Source organism: Acomys russatus, chromosome 3 (genome assembly GCF_903995435.1).
Source record: "Acomys russatus chromosome 3, mAcoRus1.1, whole genome shotgun sequence".
Taxonomy (NCBI): Eukaryota; Metazoa; Chordata; class Mammalia; order Rodentia; family Muridae; genus Acomys; species Acomys russatus.
This window is the reverse complement of record NC_067139.1, coordinates 29,802,783-29,823,107: the sequence shown is the minus strand read 5'-3', so window position 1 is coordinate 29,823,107 and position 20,325 is coordinate 29,802,783. Positions and strand designations below refer to the sequence as shown.

Genomic DNA, 20,325 nt, shown 5'->3' with positions numbered 1-20,325 from the left:
ATGGAATGGTTTATAAAGGCTTTTCTCATTAAGACTGAGTTTAAATCTAGTCATCTGATTGTGTTGTACAGCTAACAGCTCTGAGTATTCAGTGAGTTCAACATGAAGCTGAGCTCATGCACAGTAAGTAACCTGTATTTCTTAAATACAAATGAGTTTTTCATAGGTGTTTGGATAGTGCAGGGCTTTTCATATGCCAGGCAAGTGTTACCTTACTGTACCACAGCTCCTCCAGCCCTATTAAAGAACATAGTTTAATCCACTGCTGTAGCTGTTTTCTTCATAAAACTTGTCAAAGAAATAGGCAGACACAGATAACACTGTTCATGTATTTATTGAGACAAAAATTACAAACTGGTGACATTACAAATATTAAAAATAGAATGTTGAGTTTTATTTATAGGTGGGTCATTTGCAGGGCAAGCCCTACTATAGTGAACTACAGGAGAATCTACACATACCAGCCAAAATGAGAAACATCACCCAGGCTTTGAGTAAGGACTTTGGTCTTTGCAGGATGGAAAGGAGCTGAAACGGTACTTGTCAGTTTAGGAATACTGTTACAATGACAAAGTTTAATGCCCCGTCTTCCTTCAGAAGCCCAAGTAACAAATGCAAAATTCAGTCCTTTGCCAGAAACAGTAAGATGTGTAAATTAAACACTCAAATCACTGATGTGAACAAGTTTAAAAGATCATTTGAAGACTAATTTTTGAGGCATGAGCAAAGTGGTCCTCAATTAGGAAACCACCTTTAGGATTAGAAGGTAAACCCAGTGCAAGAGAAGTTGGGTGGGTAATACTGTCAAGGAAGTGTCATGTGTTTATGATCACAGAAAATAATTGGTAAGCAAGGTTTATCATGGTGCTTTTACCACCTAGAGTGTAGAATATCCTATTTCCAAGACCTAGCCACTCCAGAACACTCAGTGATGAGTACTATACTGTCTTATTGCCTAGATCATGTGCCAGTTGTTTGGACTGAATGGTAATGCAGCAGCCAAGACTCCAGTTCTAAGGTTTCAGCTTAGAGAGTGCTCATTAAAAAAAAAAAAAAAAAAAAGTCTTCATTTCTGAGTTTAATTTTCTATAAGTGAATACACTCTTCTGTGAAAGAGGTTCCATTCTACAACCTATGAGGAAAAAAGGGAGCCAAATTCCCTCTTCTCCATTTATTTCAACTGAGATCTTTTCTTGTAGAGATAAAGCAATACTTTTTATTTTATACCCTGTTTGGCACGTCTTGAATTCATTGATGAATCTAAAGAATTTGTCTAGCAAGCTGCAGTATTTAAACTATAAGAAATTGGTCTAGTTTATTATACTGGATAAATAAAAAATATCCTTAGTGGGAACTACAACAATCTGAATAATCAAATACTCCAGAGCTGCATAGGTGAAGCACATTTCAACTTGAATTCCCCCATTAGTGGCAAAAAAAAAAAAAAGTAGTGTCCACACCAGTTTTCCAATTTGTAGTGTAAGAGTTTGAAGAGCCATAAAATCCTACCAGAGCCACAAGCAAGTGCTCTATGTACTGCTCCTGAAAGTAATGGGGTTTCTGTGAAGTTGGATTTAATTTAAATAAAATAATTTTGAAAAAACATGGTTTATGAACTCTTACAATAGCTATTAGAAGGTTCTTAAAGTGTCTGCAGACATTAAATGCATGTTTCAGTTTTAAATGTTAAGAAAAGTCTGCTTAAAGTTGATATAGTAATAACACATGGCTTGCTCTTACTGTTTAGAACCAGGAACAAAGATTGTTCTCTTGTGCAATACAATTTAGTGTTTCTTAGGAAAATCATACAAGAACAATAAAGTTTTAAACATTTTGGTACAGCTAGCTAACTGGGACACACAACAAAAGCACACAGACATATATGTAATAATGTTGCACAAAGTTTGCTTTAACATCTCTCCCCAAATTTCATCTCTTAATAGAGCCAAAATGAGCTTAAAGAACCTAGAATAATGTCCAGAGACGATACTCTGCTTTGCTTTAGAGAGAATAATTCATAATGATTCACAAAATACTAAGACTCTTTTTAACACCTTGATGCTTTGACAGTTATGAAACTGTATAGAATATAGAAGTGCCTTAGGAGTCTGCTGTACATAAATATAATCTACAGGTACATTCAGAACACTGGGAATGTTTGGTGAGCATTTCCCTCACGTATTTATAATTTGATTTTAGGGCACATGAGTTCTAAGCTGAATTTACACTGAAAATTCACACCCCCAGCGCCTCCCCACCCCACCCCACCAAAAGGCAATCACTAACTTACCTTTTTAAAATATCAATGATATGACTCAATACATTTTCATCATCATGAAGATCTTGCCTCCAAAACTCCACCATAACTGCAGTGAACTCTAGGATATCCCGGAAGCAACAGGGTGAGGGGGATTGCTAAGGCCTTCCTCACTAGCCCTTTTCTCCCAATTACCTGACATGGATTGTTGATGCTCTTTCTCAGTGGCCACAAAGAACAACTTTAGTTCTGTAGGTGTTTATAAAACACAATTGGGTATCTTTCAATCTCTCTAGGATAAGCTTTAATTTGGGCAGTTTAAAGCTGAAAATGCTTCCAGCAAATTTTGGTTATCTTAAATGTTAAAGTATGTATTGGTCTATATTGATTATGAAACTATTTACTTTGTTGTCTTACAAATATTTAACACTTGAATTTAATAGTTTAATAGTTTTTCCTTCTGGAAAAGTTCCTTGACATTTAAGTACAGTCAACACTTTCAGAACAGTCCCCTGCATCATACCAGAGTGACTGCTTTAATTTTTAAATCAATTAATGTAGCAGAGATACTGATGGCCTTGATACATAATTTAGTCTTGTCATTATTCCAAAGAGTGGAATTCTGGGCTCTGAGGCATCATCTGACCCCGTTTCTTTTTACCACAATGGTTCCTGCTACAATGTCATAGGCTGTTCGATTATGCTGAAAAAACAGCAGTGTGATGAAAGCAGGGAAAAAAGAAGCAATAGAAAAATTCTTGATCAAAGCTCGTATGGTGGACCTAAAAGGAAGCAAGCAGAAATAGCAAGTCAGGTTGTACCAGTCATTGCTGACTAGGTATTTTGTCCATGTCGGACATTTAGAGCACAGTTCAATCTTTTCCTGGCAAGTTTTTAACAAATCGTCTAACTACCTTCTTTACTCTTATAGAAAGCTACATAGAAGCCTAGAGGTTCGATGTGCATCCAATTGAACATCTAAGTACACCAATGATGAAATGGTTTGCAGTACTTTCAGAAGTACTATTTGTCAGAAAGAAAGAACATCTCTTTGCTTACCTTTCCCATAGTCACATATTACGTTGAGTTTCTAGAATCTTCTGAACTGGGTATGTTTACTGCAGTCCTACTTTTTATCTTATCAAAAACATAATCTGTTCTTTTATCTACTTTCTCCTGTATGGGCCCAGTAATTAAAAGAAGTCCTAAAAAGTTTTCAGCAATAGCTTATCCTAACAGTGTTAGGTTTCTGCCTGTCAGTGGCTAAACGTGCAGATTCTGAATCCAGACTGGTTGGTTTCACTTTCTTTTTCTAATTACTTGGTTGTGCTCTTAACTGTGAAAACGAGATCAAAATGCATGTTAAATTACCCACAGGTGCCCGGCATCTGAGAAATGCTCAATAAACACCAACCATTATTGACTCAGAGTTAAAAGTTATAAGGCAACCTGTGTATGTCAGCCAAATCTAGCCTGCCTGGAACCTGAATTGTTCCTGTAACATTTCACAGTAAGTTTTGTTTGATTCTGTTGATCACTCTTGCTCACCTCCCCAATGTCCATGACCGCCACTGCACCCTCAGTGAAGAACATAGGCATTACAGGGTCTACAGCTAAAAGCTGGCGTCAGTGCACCACCAGATCAAGATTGTGGTATTTCACAATTGACAAAGTGGCTTGATGCCAGGTAGTCCACAGAGCCAGAGAATAAAGGTAGGCACAGAGCACTGAGAAAACTCAAAATCTTCTCATCTTCCTAACATGGTTCATAAAGTCATCTTAAATGTATACTGAAGGTAACAAGAGAAACATAGGCTCATAAACTCCCATGTAAGCCAGTATGATTACAGTGTATGCTATGAAGAAAACATTTTAAAATACTGTATTGAACCTGTGAACTTTTTGGCATAATGAACACAATCCTATGCCACTTAGTGAGGGACTCATTCTGAGGAATGTGTGAATGATCCTGAGAATGCAAAAATAAGTGCACTTGCATAAACTTAAGATATGGTAAAGTCAGCACGCCATGCCGCAGAATCTTAATCGCTGTTGAATATGCCTTGGACAGTTAACATTATGCAGTAGATGACTATATTCTTTTTTATAATTTTATTTAGTACACATTGGTGTCAGATCCCCTCAAACTGGAATTACAGACAGTTGAGAGCTGTCATGTTGGTGCAGGGAACTGAACCGAAGTCCTCTGGAAGGGCACCCAGTGCTCTTAACTGCTGAGCCATGTCTCTGGCCCAATCTAACTATATTCTTTTTCAAGTATGTAGTAGATTAAGCCAAGCAAAGGACTTACGTTGTGATGCTAACATTTGAGGAAGGAATCACTAAAACCCGACTTGGAGCAATGAGTACCGATGTATCACATGTCACAACTCGAAGCCCTAACAGGAACTTTCCTGGGGTAGCTCCCCCAGCTCCCCAAATGCAAATTATCTAAGGAAAGAAGGATAATTTGAAAATAATTTACTATGCCAATTTAAAAGAGGTTAAAAAAAGTTTTTCTAACTAATCATGCTTTATAAAAATGTCATGTTGGAGGGCCAGGTGTGGTGGCACATTTTTATTTAGTCCCAGCACTTGGGAGGTAAAGGCAGGTGTATTTCTCTGTGAGTTTGAAGTCAGCCTGGTATGCACAGTGAGTTTCAAGCCAGACAGGGCTACCAAAGACAAAAACAAAAACAAAACCGGTTGCACTGGATGTGCCAGTTGCATAGAATACTAGAAGTTAACCATCTAAGCACATGCCTGACATCCCAGAATTTCAGAGGCTGGGGAAAGATGACTGGCAAATTTGGGACCAAGCTGGGTCTCAGCAAACGAAACATTAAATAAAGGCTGGGCCTGGTGGCACAGTCCTGTCATACCAACTACTGGGTAAGCTGAGATACAAGAAATCCAACTACATTCAAATCTGCCCTCAGAACTCCCCAAAACTCTCAAACAGCAAAGAGGCTTGGATTTAGCTCAATGCACTTCTGGGGCTCTGCATGTGATCCAAAACCCACCCCTCTCCAATTAACCACTTAGTGCATTTGTATAGTCTCAATGTGTTCAATACCAAAAGTTATCTACTGTATAGCTTTATGGCCCATTATATTTTAGGAAGTTGTTTCACAGGGGAAAATACTTTATAGCCAATCTGTAGGTATATTTTTGGACTAAAATCTGCTTATGAATGTAATTTTATTTCTAAAACTGAAATGCATAACAAGGCAAATTATAAAATGTCTCCTTTCCAAAGTTTACTATTTAGGGCTTTTTACTTAAAAGTGTTAATTTTTAAAATTGTGAAAAACCACAAATGTGAAGAGATGCTTTAAAATTTTATAAGTTGTCATTACTTTTTTTTTCCTAGTAGATAATCTAAAATCATACCATTAAGAGCAGTTATTTGCTGTAGTCAGCAGCTTACCTCATAGAAACAAACTAACAACCTATATATAAGTGCCACAATCATCATTTTCTGCAGGTCTTCCATTGATGTATCTTCATCGATTTCTTCTATTATATAGTGCATAGCAAACTTAGAGATGTCCCTGTGCAAGAAGAAGGGTTTGGGGTTATAAGGAATTAGTTACTAGGTAGTTGTGTCATTTTCCCCTAATTAGTGTAGGAAATAATTTTACATGAAATTCTAAAGCTAACTGTTAGGTTCTCACTAATGCACAAAACACCCACTATTTTACTCAGAGCAGTAAGTAAACAAAATCACAGCACTGTGGAGCAAATAAGATGTCAGCTCTGATGACATGATGGTGAATGGTTTTGTCAAGCTAAAGCAAGCTAGGGTCATCTGGGAGAAGGAAACAACTGAGAAAATGCTTTCATCAGATTGGCTGTTGGCAAGTCTTTGTGGTACTTGTAGGAAGGGCCTAGGACACTGGGCGGTGCCGCGCCTGGCATGGTGGTCCTGGGTGCTATAACAAAGCAGGCTGAGCAAGCCATGAAGAGCAAACCGGTAGGCAGCATTCCTCAATGGCCTCTACTTCAGTTCCTGCCTTCACTTCCCTCAGTAATGGAGTACAAGCTGTAAGATGAAATCCACCTTTCCTTCCAGAGTTGCTTTTGATCATGGTGTGTATCACTACAACAGAAGGCAGACTAGGACAGCAAAGTGGTGCTTTCTCTGAGATTCTAACCTAGCAAGGAAAGTAGAACAGTAAACTGGGATGCCAACTGGAGCACAATGGAAAACAGACCAGTTATAGACTCTTGTGTATTCTCAGAAATGACATTTCCTACAATACAAAGACTGAAGAGAAGCAAGCTACACAGAGAAGAGGGAAGGAGCTCCTGGAAGGAGCAAGTGATAGGGCTCCATCTCACAGTGAGAAAACTGATTAAGAATGTGGGCATCCCCAGAATCTGGTGAATAGTGACCCCTGCCTGAGCCCACTCGGCTGGCCACAGGTCTATAGGAAACCAAGTATTAGGGACAGTGGGGGGAAAAAGTGGGCATCTGCTAAACCAGATGATGAAATTCACTTTATCTTGTCAATAGAAATTACAGCAGTGTTAGGCTAGAGAGGCCAACTTCTGAACTCCAAGTGAATGAATGAATGTAAAATAAAATGAAAATAAAGGCTGTGTTGGAGAAGTAGGGCAGGAAGGAATCACCTACCTTGTAGACCAGGCTAGCCTAACTCACTCCAAGTGCTGGGATTACAGGCCTGCAGCACCGTGCCCGGTTCTACTATCTTTTCAATTCTGACGTTATCTTCTCATAAACCCAAACTAGTATCTGATGGTGACTAAGGTTAACAAGCAGAGTCAAGCTCTGCTTTCCAGTTGATAACAGCTGTTCTTCTAAAATAAATGCCACACTTGGCAATGGATTAGAATTTGCTCAACTGTAAGCAATCCCACTGAAATGCCACTAATTGAGTACTAGAGCCCACCTACCACAGGCTCTTGGTGATTTGTGTTGTGTGTGTGTGCCGCGCACGCCATCTATGTGCTGAAGAGGGGGCTGAATCCTTGGAGCTGGAATTACAGGCAATTATGAGCTGCCTGGCATGGGAACTGAATTTGGAACCTCTGGACAAGCAGTGAGTGCTTTTAACCACTGAGCATCCATCCAGGCCCTCTTTGTGCTTTCATGTGAGAGACTTCATAGGCCAATAAAAGGAAGTCAATAAATTACTGGCCCAAGAGAATAGTTAATAAAAACAATCCAGGTCTGGAGGTGGTGGCTTTTTTTTGTTTTGTTTTGTTTATTTGTTTTGTTTTTCAAGACAGGGTTTCTCTGTGTAGCTTTAGCTGTCCTGGACTCACTTTGTAGACCAGGCTGGCCTCAAACTTGCAGAGATCCACCTGCCTCTGCCTCCCAAGTGCTGGGATTAAAGGCGTGTGGACCCATGCCCAGCCCAGAAGCAGCTTTTACCTATTAAAAAAAATTTTTTTTTAATACAATTTTTTGATCTAATTGTAGACCAGGCTGGCTTTGAACTCAAAGAGATCTCTGTCTCCTGCGTGTTGGGATTAAAGTTATGTGCCACTGAATCTTCACTCCTTTTACCTGCTTTCAATAGAATTTCCCACAGATCTTAACATATTGAGGTCTCTTTCTTAAAATTAACAAGGGGCTTGTGGTGATAGTTCAGTAAGTAAAGTGTTTGTATAACAGAATCTGAGTGGGTCCCCAGAACTCATCTAAAAGCTGGGATACCTACATACCTGTGTAGAACTGGGGAGGGAGACAGGTCGGTCGTGGAGACTTGCTGGCTAGCCAGTCTAGCTGAAATGGCAAGCTCCAGCTTAAGTGAGAGATTCTACCTCAAAAAAATACAGTAGAGAATCGAAGACACCCAAAGTGGACCTCTCAGCTTTCACAGGTACAAACATATGAAAACAAAAAACAAGGAAACAAACTCAACTGTTAAAGATTTCATGGAGAAATACTGGCCCTGGGCACCCATCACCCAGTCACTCACAGGCATGAACAGAATTAACAAAAGATCTCTAAGTAGCAGCTCCAGACTCTTCTGTGACCATTCTTAACTTACTTTATTCCACTGAGATGCATGATGCTCAAAACAATTGTTGCTTTTATAAAGAAGAGAATAAAGAAATCCACCATCTCTGCCATAAACCTGTGTGCCAGGGATGGAATGACACACTCTCTGCCTGTAAGTTGGGGAGAGAAAGGAAAACGAGTCACACAAACCAGATAATGAAGGGGCAAAGTCAAGTCAAGGTCCAACTTAATTAAAAAAAATAAGGGGGGGGGGAATTAAAAAAAATAAGGGGGGGGGGCTTGCAGCAGCCAGTGGCAATGGTTCCATCAGGAGAACAGAACACGGGGAGTCAATCCAGTAATCCCAGCATTCTGGCCCCCAGATGCAGGAGAGTGGCCTCAAGTTGTGCTACAGAGCACAGAATCAACTATTGATACCACCCAGTCAACTCGCTATCCGTATTCTGTCAACTGCCTTTCAGATCCACTGTCCTCACACAGCCTAAGTCCAGGAGATTTCTAGTATTCTAGTCCTGATCCTCCAACAGTGGGCTCATAACCTAAGTTTAGCTTTGGATCTGTCTCTTCAGAGCACGGAGATCAAGAGGATGGCTTGATAAGGTTTCTAGACACAAGAAGGGCTCGTGCCACCAATAAGGGAGCATAGTGGTAGTGCCAGATCTAAGGGAAGAACAATTGGCATTGCCTCGCAGTACATTTTTAGAATTTAAGGCCTGGGCAAACCATAGCTAATGTGTGTGGGAACTGTCAATGGTAGCAGCAGCCCCAGTTGTACTGCTCAAAAGTGACCATACTTGCCCAGCGACCACTCCTAGAGACCCCCTCTGGCTAGTGCAGGACTGCTAAGATCCTGTGGGTTGACACATTAGTCTTATTGTGAGCTCGAGGCTATATACTGAGTTAAGGTTAGCCTAGGCCACAGGGTGAAATCCTTCCAAAAAAAAAAAAAAAAAAAAAAGAAGTAGCAATTAAAAAAAAATCAGTAAGCTACCAGTGACCCTAACATGGGAAGTGGAGGCAGAAAGATCAGGAGTTCGACGTCAACAACGGCTCTATGAATCCCGGTCTAAACCTCAAAATGAATAGAATCCTTTTCTCTACCCCCTCCCACCCCATACCCGTTCTCACCTGCCTGCCGCCCGGTGTCGCTCGCCGTCCGAGCAGGGGCTGCAGAGCTCACCCTGGTCACAGGGGCCGCCCGGCCGGACGCCTGCACATGCGGGGCCCTGGGCGTCAGGCCCGCGACGACTGTCGGGGTGGCGCCGCCCGTGGCCGCCCCCGGCCCGGGCCCCGCGGCGCTCAGGAAGTAGAAGGGGTTGTAGTATGCGAGCTGGGGCGGCGGCGGCGGCGGTGGGGGCGGCGGCGGGGCTGCGGGCTGCGGGGCGGCGGGCGGCGGGCCGCAGTAAGCGGGGAGGGCCGCCAGGCCGCTGTGCCAGGTGAGGTAGCCACAGTAGGATTGCCAGAGCCATTCGTGCACCTGCCGCGAGTACTCGCGAGCGCTCAGCCGCCCCGGCCCGTCCGACGCCTCGCAGCCTCCCGGTTCCTGTGGCTCGGTGCCCGTCTCCCGGCGTTTCCGGAGCTCGCGCGGCAGCTCCGGCTCGGGGACGGTCGCGAGGGCCGGGGTCCCGGGGACGGCCGTGGCAGAGTCTGGCCCGGAAGGGACCGGCTCGTGGTCCCTGCTGCCGCCGTCCGGCCCGGGAGGGCGGCTCCGGGCGTCCTCGGGCCCTTCTGCCATCGTCGCCTCGGAGGCACCCTCCGCGCTGCCTGTCACTGCGCCGTCGCCCTCCCTTGGCAGCACCTCCGCAAACGCTCGGTCGCCACCACAGCAGCAGCAGGCGTCAACAATCCGCCGCCGGAAGCGGAAACCCCGCCCCTCGGCGCATATATTGAGGGGTGCCGGGCGGGGAATGGTGCTGACTGGGTGAGAAGGTTCCTGTTTATGCAACGCCCCTCTGCATCCTCTACTGTGTTTTAATAATAAATAGTGACATATTCGTTAACATAACGCACCGCAGCATAAAGTAACATGTGCAATGCTTCATAGTTCTTCTGGATGCTGTGAACGCACCCAATTAGGCGACATCTGTGAGGCATTCAGCATCACTTAATTCCTCTTGAGATTTCCAATAACTCTATCACCAAAGCCCCTACAGAGGATCCTGTTGGGTTAGGACGTGGTTGTCACTTGTGAAGCTGAATCCGATTACCAGAATTTCCAAGAGGGCCCAGACCTCCAAGCACAGTGCTTGTTTCTTGCTTAGCACCTTAGTCTGTGTATGGTTTCGTCTTCTTTTCATCTATATGTAGCCTCTCTTATACTTACGTCTTAACACACTTCACTTTGTTAAATTTATAAGCCCGTTAGGAGGAGTAGTGTGATTTTGTATCCCCAGGGACATACAAAGAATCTACAAAGAGCCAAATATTGTGAGACTACTTAATGATGATTTGTGATGGTTAATTTTATGTCAACTTGATATAGGCTAGAATCACCTGAGAGGGGGAAACCCCAATTGAAAAAATGCCTCCACAAGATTGTCCTGTAGGCAAACCTGGAAAGCATTTTCTTAATTAGTGATTGATGTGGGAGGGACCAGCCCATTGTGGGTGGGGCCATTCCTAGGCCGGTATCTGGGTTCTGGAAGAAAGAAAGCTAAGCAAGCCATGGGATCTGCATCAGCTCCTGCCTCCAGGTTCCTCCTGCCCATTTGAGTTCCTGTCCTGACTTCCCTCAGAGATGGACTACAATGTGGAATTTTAAGCCAACTAAACCTTTTCCTCCCTGACTTGCTTTTGGTCATGATGTTTCATCAGAGCAATAGTGAAGGCTGAGACAATGGGTCAGAAACCAAAATAGATGATAGAATAAATACAACATAGCGTAATTCAAAAGAACTTTTCTTGAATACATGCATCAATGTATATCTATATATATAGTGAGGGTTTACATATTTTGCTAGTTATGCATTACATATATAGTGTATGGCATTTCTGAGGATGCTGAGAATGAATAAATATTATGTATGCTAATAGAAGACCTAGACTTCCGCTTAGAAAAGTGGTCAGAGGCAAAAAAAGAGAGAGTAAATAATTATGAGAGAAATAAAACTGGATTACCATATCACTTAAACAGTAAATTGTGGCTGGGTGGTGGTGGAGCACATCTTTAATCCCAGCACTTAGAATGCAGAGGCAGGCAGATCTTTGTGAGTTTGAGGTCAGCCTGGTCTACAAAGGGAGTTCCAGGACAATCAGGGCTACTCAGAAAACCCCTGTATCAAACAAAAACAAAAACAAAACAACACCAAAATATAAACAGACAACAACCCCTTCCCCCCTCCCAAAGACAAACAGAAAGGAAGGAAGAGAGGAAAAATAAAAATGTTTGGTGCTGGAGAAACAGTTGTTAAGAACACAGAAGGCCCAAGTTCAATTCCTAGCACCCATGTTGTGACTCAGAACTGTCCATAACTCCAGTTACAGTGGATCTGATGCCCTCTTCTGTCTTCTTTGTGCACGGACATACCTCCAGACAAAAGACCCACACACATAAAGTAGTATCTGTGTGAATATTTTACCTGCATGCATGTCTGTGCATCACATGTGTGCCTGGTACTCCTGGAGGTCAGGCACCAGATGGCCTGGAACTGAAATTAGGATGGGTACCATGTAGGTGCTGAGAACTGAACCCCAGTCCTCTGCAAGAGCAATGAGTTTCTAAACTGCAGAGCCATCTCTCCAGCCTCATTTCCCACTTTTTTTAACATCATGAATTCTTTCTGAAGAATTGATTCATCATGAGACTCAGTGACCCTAGTGACCAGTGGACAATGTTACGAGGGTGACTGGTAAACATTACACTTTAGTTACTTCTAGAAGTAAGACTGCATACCTGAGTGTCTATATGAGTCCAGGGCCAGCCAAGAGCCCAGAGTCACACAGTGATGTGAACAAGGAACACTAAGGAATTCTAACGGGACTTAAGTAAAGGGGGTTTGGCTAGCGAAAGGCTGAGAGGAGAACAGCACTTTCTATGTAGCAGAAATCTGTAGGCCAGGAGATAACTTGGAGAAGCAGCCTCAATATGAAACAGCTGTCTCTCTTCTGCTATTCAGATGCTCAAGTCTGGGTTCCATCATGGGCATTATGAAGGCTGCAAACTGGAGCAGCCTTACTTGTTTTCTCGGTATGCAGTCTTTTGGTTTTTCTTTTAATATTTTTTCAATAGGGTCTTTCTGTGTAGATCAGTCCTCTAACTCTTTGCGACCTCTTGCCTCAGCCTCCAGGATGCTCAGATTACAGCCATGCAGGACCACAACTGGGAAAATAGCGAATTATTATTATTATTATTATTATTATTATTATTATTATTATTTTATTCCATCTTTGAATTCATTCCTTGATAGGACTTAAAAGAACATTCTAGGTGGGTGGTGGTAGAGCATGCTTTTAATCCCAGTACTGGAGAGGCAGAGGCGGGCAGTTGTCTGTGAGTTTGAGGCCAGCCTGGTTTACAGAGTGAGTTCCCAGACAGCCAGGGCTACACAGAGAAATCCTATGTCAAAACAAAACAAAACAACAAACAACAAAATAAAACATTCTACACACCCGGATAGCCAAACATCTTTTCTTTGATTATGAGATTTCTTAGTTTTAGTGGGATAATTTAACTTTTTATTTATTATTCTATTTGAGTGATCCTTATCAACGACACTTAATAAATTAGATACCCAATGTACTGAATAAAATATTTCATTTAAAAAGAATTTGATTTATGTATTAACTTGTGGAAAAATATGTAATTATTTGGACATTCTTTTCCTATGTAACTCAATATGGGGTGAAAAAGGCTTTTCTTCCCTCCAGGGGTTGTTAAGCATCATTAAGAAACTTTTCCATTGCTTTAGTATTTTATATAATAATGATAATAAATAATAACAATAATAATATTTTCTTTATTATATATTTTTAACTGTGGGAATTTAGGTGACTTATATGTGTGTGTCCTCATTCATAGCAGGCTTTCTGTTAACTCTGAAAAGAATGTGCCACAATCAAACTGGCCAGCTGCCTTCTGTAAAAGACACAGACAGGACTTCAAGCAACCACTAGGGGGAAGGATATCCAAACTTAATCTCTGCTTTCAAACCTGATTTCAAAAGCTGAGAATCCTGAGCAGAATTGACTCAATTCTCTGTTGGTTTTTTGTCTTTCTTTCTGTATTCTCTGTCTCTGACTCTGTCTTTGACTCTGTCTCTGTCTCTCTCTGTCTCTCTCCTTTCTTTCTTTCTTTCTCTGCTTTCTTTTCTCCTTTCTTCCCCCACCATCTTTTGCTTGAGACAGGCTTTCATGCAGCCCAGGCAGGCCTTGAACTCATATTCAAGGATGGCCTTTAACTTCTGGTCCTCCTGCCTCTGTCTCCTAAGCACTGGCGTTTGTAGTGTTTGTCACTATGCCCAAGTTATAGTTCAAACCCAGCCCTTGTCTCTATTTTATTCTGACAGAATCCAAGGCTTGCTTGTTGGTTGGTTCCAGGTGATATCCATATACATTGCCCATGAGATTTGGCACAAGGAAAGACTATTATAGACTAAGACTAGATTTTATTTTGAAATGTAAGATTGGGGAAAAGCAAAGTTTTGCATAGTAAGCATGGGATCATAATCAATTGAACAGGAGCAGGATACATGAAGAAAATGATTATCACATAAAGAGGCAAGAAGAAGAAGGAAGAGGAGGAAGAGAAGAAGAAGAAGAAGAAGAAGAAGAAGAAGAGAGAGAGAGAGAGAGAGAGAGAGAGAGAGAGAGAGCGCACTTGGAAGCCCTGGTGACATGATATAAAGTATTAGATTCTGCAAAAAAAATCACGAGAACTGGGCAATGACTTGGACCTAATCAGCAGCAGAAACATTGAAGGCTTTGATGGGAAAGGGATGTGGTTCAGCTAAAGAGTTCTTGCCTAGCATGCAGAAGACACTGGGTTCCATCCCCAATGTGATGGGGGGGAGGGAGCCATTACGAAGGGCCTATGTTTGTAAAACAAAGGGGCTGGTTCAAATGAGTATGAAAACCACCTGTCTCCACCGTTGTTTCCTTTATCCATGCTGGAAGCTATCCATAGGAAAAAGCACAAGGTTACTGATCTCAGAGATCAGGCCATTCCTCCTGCATGTAACTCAAAGCTTTCCTTGGAATTTCACCCTCTACAGTGGCTTCACTTCTCTTCAATTTCTTTCTTGTCACCCTCTGAGGTGGAGTGCCACTCTCTCCTGTTATTATTATGTTTATTTATCTATTTTTGCAGGGCTCAAGTGGGTCCTGGGGCTTCATGCATGAGAGGCAAATGCTCTGCCACTGAACTACATTACCCTGCACAAATACATATTTTCATTTTAACTGATGTATGTGTGTGTATGTGAACATGGGCATTGGTGCCTGGAGGTCAGAAAGGGGCATCAGATTCCCTGAGGCTGAAGGAAATGGAAGTTATGAGATGCCAGAATGGATTCTGAGAGCCAAACTCTTCAAGAACAGCAAGCTTCTCTTAGTTTCTCTCTAGTCCTGCAGGTTTTCTCTTTTACAAGAGGTCTGACCATGTTCACAAATGGAAGACCTGTTGCCTAAAGCAATAGTTCTCAACCTGTGGGTCATGACCCCTTTGTAGCTGAATGACCTTTTCACAGGGGTCACAAAAAAAAAAATCAGAAAACACAGATACTTACAGTACAATCTGTAACAGTAGTAAATTTACAGTTATGATGTAGCAATGAAAATAATTTTATGGTTGGGGATCACCACAACATGAGGAACTTCATAAAAGGGTTGCAGCACTAGGAAGGTTGAGAACCACTGTTCTACAGGGTCAGGGGTTGTGCCCATCAAATGAAACCTCCATGTCACACATCAATCCTTGCTCTGTTCTTTGGTCTCTTTTCAGGCTTTATTGGCATTGTGTACAGTGTTGTCTAAGTTTAATTCACTGGCTGACTTTATTCTAACTAAATGTAAGGGCTATCTTCCCTTTTCATTCAACAGGCTAGCCCCTGGATCAGTTTTTAAGCCATTATGGCTTTGTGTACCAGACTGGAAAACCAAAGCTGGAAGTACCCAGTGGTGGTAAGATCTGGGGAAAAGGGTTCATTCATTTTGAAAAAGATAAATTGCACATTAAAAACAAAACAAAACAGATAACTTGCCAAGACTGAGCAAATTTCAAAATAATCAAGAGCCGTTCCTCAGTAATTCTCCTTTTAGGAATCGATGTATCAGAAACACTAGCAAACCAAGCACATTTCTACAGGGTTATTTATAAAAGCGAAGCAAAGAAAATCCATGAGATAGTCATCAAAAATCCAGGGTAGCAGGCACCCAGTAATTGGCTCTCTGAAAGAAACACAATATAACACATGAAAGTTGTCACTCTTGACTAAGAGGAGAAGGGGACTTTACAAGAGCAAGACATTAAGATCAAGCAAAAATATATATTTTACATATCAAAGTATTTTTGTTTTGTTGTTTTGAGAGTGTCATAGAACTCCAGTTGGTCTTGAACTTGCTATGTAGCTGAGGATGACCTCGAACTCCAAATCCTTCTGCCTTCTCCGTCCAAGTGCCAGGATTATAGGCATGTGCTGCTATATTTCAGCTGAGATATTAACAATAGGTGTTTGCTTAATTTTAAAATGTGTTTCATAAGATGTTGGAGAAATAGCCTATTTACTAATTGGTACTGTTTATTTGTTTCTTTCTTTTCTCTTTTTCTTTCTTTTTGGTTTTTCGAGACAGGGTTTCTCTGTGTAGCCTTGGCTGTCCTGGACTTACTTTGTAGACCAGGCTGGCCTCAAACTCACCGTGATCCACCTGCCTCTGCCTCCTGAGTGTGGGGATTAAAGGTGTGTGCCGCCACACCTGTGTGCCATATGGTTTATTACTTGTTTGCTTACCTCTAATCTATTCCTAATTTGAAGCTTGATACATGCAGGGAGTGGTAGCTAGTGACTTTAATCCCAGCACCTGGGAAGCAGAGGCACACGGACTAGAGGCCAGCTCAGCTTACATAGGAAGGTATAGGACAGGCACAGCTACCCAGTGAGATGCTGTCTAAGTACTCTTTATAATAGCAGACTTGACGCCCAAGGAAAGGATGCTTATCTCTGTCTCTCACAGGATTAGCCCAAGGACAATAGGTCCTTTCAGACTCTTCATTACTTCTTCAAACAGAAAATAACATTTGATTTAACTTTTGCTTCACTGAAAAAGAAGTTGCAGTGCTGGGGTCAGAGCCCAGGTTCTCAGTCACGCTAGTCTGCCACGCCGATTCACCCCCTCAGCCCTGATTTTTTTTTTTTTAATGTTTATTCACTTAGTTGTCTTATAAGCCTTAATCATGTTTGTTTCACTTCCCTCCTTTGGGGCTGGGATGCTTATCATGCTATAATCTCCTGTAGAAGGAGTTTTCATTGCTACATAATTGGAATTGCAGTAGGGTTTTCCTCTTTGGAAAATTATTATTATTATTATTATTATTATTGTTATTATTATTATTTGTATTTGAATTTTTGAGATGACAATAACTACGACATCTCTCTCTTTTTTATCCACCCTTCAAATCCTTACATATATACCTCCCTACTCTCCTTCAAATTCCTTCAAATCCATGGTGTTTTTTTTCAGTGATTGTCATTGCATGCATATACGGATACACACATATATTTCTAAACATAACCTTCTCAGTCCATATGATGTTGCTTGTATATGTTTTCAGGGCTGATCATTTGGTACTGGACAACCAGTTGGTGTGCTCTTCCCACCTCTCCATTTCTCTTCAGTCATCTACAGTTGTGTGAGTGAGTGTGTGTGTGCGTGTGTGTGTGTGTGTGTGTGTGTGTGTGTGTGTCTGTGGGCTTTCCTCCATCCACTTCGGCATGTCCATTGGTGTCATTCTTGGTCTCAGGAAACATTATAGAAGGGGCAGAATGATTGTAAGAGCCAGAGGATCAGGGAATTTGCTGGAAAAGTGTGTCTCTTAGTAACACCAGAAGCTACTCCCATGAACACCCAATGTAGTCTCACCAACATGACTACACATTGGATTTTATCCTTTTCCTGTTGAATATAGTTTCTACATACTTATCCACCACCAAAACAAAGAATCTATGAGAGAGGTGGAACTGGGGAAGCAACTGGCTTTATCTCCTCTTTCATAAGGCTATGGAGGATCTATACTTTTTATCTTTTCTGGTGCTTTAGAATGTATGCATTTAAGATGTTTTTAGAATTTAGAATTAAAAATATTTTAATTCCTAAATATTTTTGGGTGTGCATGTGTTGTGTGGTTGGTGTATGTGCTGGTGTATAGGTGTGTTCTCATGGATATGGGCCTCATGTGTGTCATGCATATGGAGGCAAGAGGTTGGCATCCCGTATCTTCTTAGATCACTCTCCATTTCATTAATCGAGGCCGGGTCTCTTACTGAACCTGTAGCTCATAGATTCTGGCTGGTCTAAGAAGCCTTCTTCCCCTAGGGATCCCTTGTCTTCATCTGCAGGGTACCGGGATTCTAGGCAGGCCACCATGCCCACCTAGTTTTTATGTGGCTGCTGGGATCTGAACTCTGATTCTTGCATTTGCATGCCAACCATCTCCCTACGTGCTAAAAAAATATTTTAAAAAAATGATTTAATGTATATGAATGCTCTGCTTTCATGCACACCATTAGAGGGAATCAGATTCCATTATGAATCGTTTTAAGCCACCATGTGCTTGCTGGGAATTGAACTCAGAATCTCTGGAAGAGCAGTCAATGCTCTCAACCTGAGCCACCTCTCCAGCCCTGCTAAAAAGCATTTTAAAGAATATGTGCATGTGTGACTGTGACAGCAGGCACAAGACATACACAAGTTCAAGTCAGACAAAAGGGGAAGTGTATACAAAGTCCCACACCTAACCAAGAAGCTAATCACAAATGATAAATGTGCTAGGAGGGGGAAAGTCAGTTTCTCCAATGGAAAGTCACTGGGTATATCAACCACACTTCAGGGCAGGCCCCATAGCTCGGAGTAGTTGGCCAACACAAAATGAATTCCATGTTGGTTTTGTTTTGGTTTTGGCTTGGTATTTTTTTTTTTTTGTTTTTTTAAGCTTTGTTTTGTTGTTGTTGTTTTATTTTGTTTCTGTTTTGAGAGAGAAAGAACATGAAGTTGGGTGGGTAAGGAGGTGGGAGATATAGAAGTTAGAAAAGAGGAAGCACTCTGATTAAAATATATTGTATAAAATTTTAAAGCCAAGCCAATTTAAGGGGGAGGGATATGAATGAGCATGTGTATATACTGGGCCAGAGAATAACAACTGTGCATTTGATGTCCAGCAAATAACTTTTTGCTGTAGACATTCAGGACTCTTCCATTTGGACTCTTACAGCCTTTTCTGTCCCCTTCCCACAGTCATTTCTGAGCCTTGTGGGAGAATGTCTCTCTAGACACCATAAGATATCAAATCAAAAGTTCAGTGGCAAGTATGGGTTACTTCTTCTTTTGTTTTGTCGGTCAGTGGGGCCCAGTCACCCCCAAGCTTTGTGAGCTATAGCTATTGTTCTTGGTTACCCCCAGGTCTTTATGAAAAGACCCTATTGCTGAAGACACCACATAACTGAGTCAGAGAACATGGAGGAGTCAAGGTGGAAGCTTCATCCTTGCTGACTGCTAGAAGGTTCTACTTCTGCTACCACTGGAGCAGAGTACTCAACAATATTACTCATCTGTGAACCCTATGAGCTAAAATAATGACCAGACTGACAAGATATGGGTATCAAGTCTCTTCTTGGTAGCCTGCTATCCTTCCTCTGAGTGCCACCAGGTCTCCCCCTCCAGGGGACATGGTCAAATATGAGGCACCAGAGTACGTGCGAAAGTCATACCCCACTCTTCACTCAACTGTGGAGAATGTTCTGACCATTTGCTAGATCTGGGTAGGGGTTTGAAGTTTACCGCCTGTATTGTCCTTGGCTGGTGCCATAGTTTGAGTGGGACCCCTGGGCCCAAATCTGCCTATCATAATGTTCTTCTAGGAGGTTTCTAGGACCCTCTGGATCCTTCTACTTTGCCATTCTCCCATGCTTCTCTCATCTAGAGTCCCAATAGGATGTCCTCCCCTCCATCCCAGTTTCCTGGTAAGTGAAGGCTTTCATGGGACATGCCCCTTGGGCTAGTATGCAGATATAATTGAGTATATACCATTTGAGTCTTTCTGCTTCTGGGTTAACTCACTCATTATGATCATTTCTAGCTCAATCCATTTGTCCACAAATTTCAGGAATTCCTTGTTTTTAATAGCTGAGTTGTATTCCATAGTGTAAATGTACCACAGTTTCTTTATCAGCCTTTTCTTTTTTTAAATATGAGTTTTAGAGAGCTGAATTCAGGTTGTCATGCTGGCACAGTAAGTACTTTATTTCACTGGATCATCTTCCCAGCACTGATTTTGTTTTAAAGGTACATCTTTCTTGCAAGGTGCAACAGGCATTGGTTGGATGAGCACCTCTAGCAGTGCCCATATGAAAATCAGACCCTGTGACGTTCAGGGAAACTTCTGTCCAATGAAGGCAAGAGTATGCTTAGTTTCTTAAAGGATTAATGAGATATGAGCTTACTTTCTTGATGAGAAGCTATTGGAATTATCACTATCTCATAGGACATTGAATCTTTTTTGAGGAAAATAGACACACACTTCTCTGAACTGTAGAGGAGGTTAATTTAATTAGAGAAAGTAGCTGTCTAGCCAGTTGGTAGAAGCAGCATGCAGAATGTGGGCCATATTGCTGGCATAATTACTTTAGATGCTAACAAGTGAGCGAGCATTTTTGATGACTCTGTGAACCAGATTTGAGTTGCTAACAACGGGGCCTCATTCATTCTCCATTCACTGGATTCAGAGCTCATCACTTTCTGTCTTCCTTCTTGTCCTCCTGGTGTGTGGCTGCAACTGAACGCAAGAGAAGCTGACCTTGACCTAGAGAGTCTGGATCACTTAGGTTTTCTTTCTTTCTTTCTTTCTTTCTTTCTTTTCTTTTCTTTC

The 20,325-nt window shown here is 41.8% G+C and overlaps 1 protein-coding gene across 2 annotated transcripts; it reads right to left on the bottom strand.

Moving 5' to 3' along the window:
• Nucleotides 1-1,901: 1,901 nt before the first annotated feature.
• Fam8a1 (family with sequence similarity 8 member A1) lies at nucleotides 1,902-10,127 on the bottom strand. Of its 2 annotated transcripts, XM_051170807.1 has the most exons (5): nucleotides 9,381-10,120; nucleotides 8,281-8,401; nucleotides 5,688-5,811; nucleotides 4,569-4,708; nucleotides 1,902-3,039 (listed from the first exon to the last, which is right to left on the bottom strand). In XM_051170807.1, exons 1-5 carry the CDS (start codon nucleotides 9,985-9,987, stop codon nucleotides 2,895-2,897), a joined length of 1,137 nt encoding a protein of 378 aa, XP_051026764.1. In that variant the 5' UTR covers nucleotides 9,988-10,120; the 3' UTR covers nucleotides 1,902-2,894. The 2 variants fall into 2 exon arrangements, with proteins under 2 accessions (XP_051026764.1, XP_051026769.1); XM_051170812.1 differs by lacking the exon at nucleotides 4,569-4,708 and having other exon boundaries at nucleotides 2,956-3,039; nucleotides 9,381-10,127.
• Nucleotides 10,128-20,325: the final 10,198 nt, after the last annotated feature.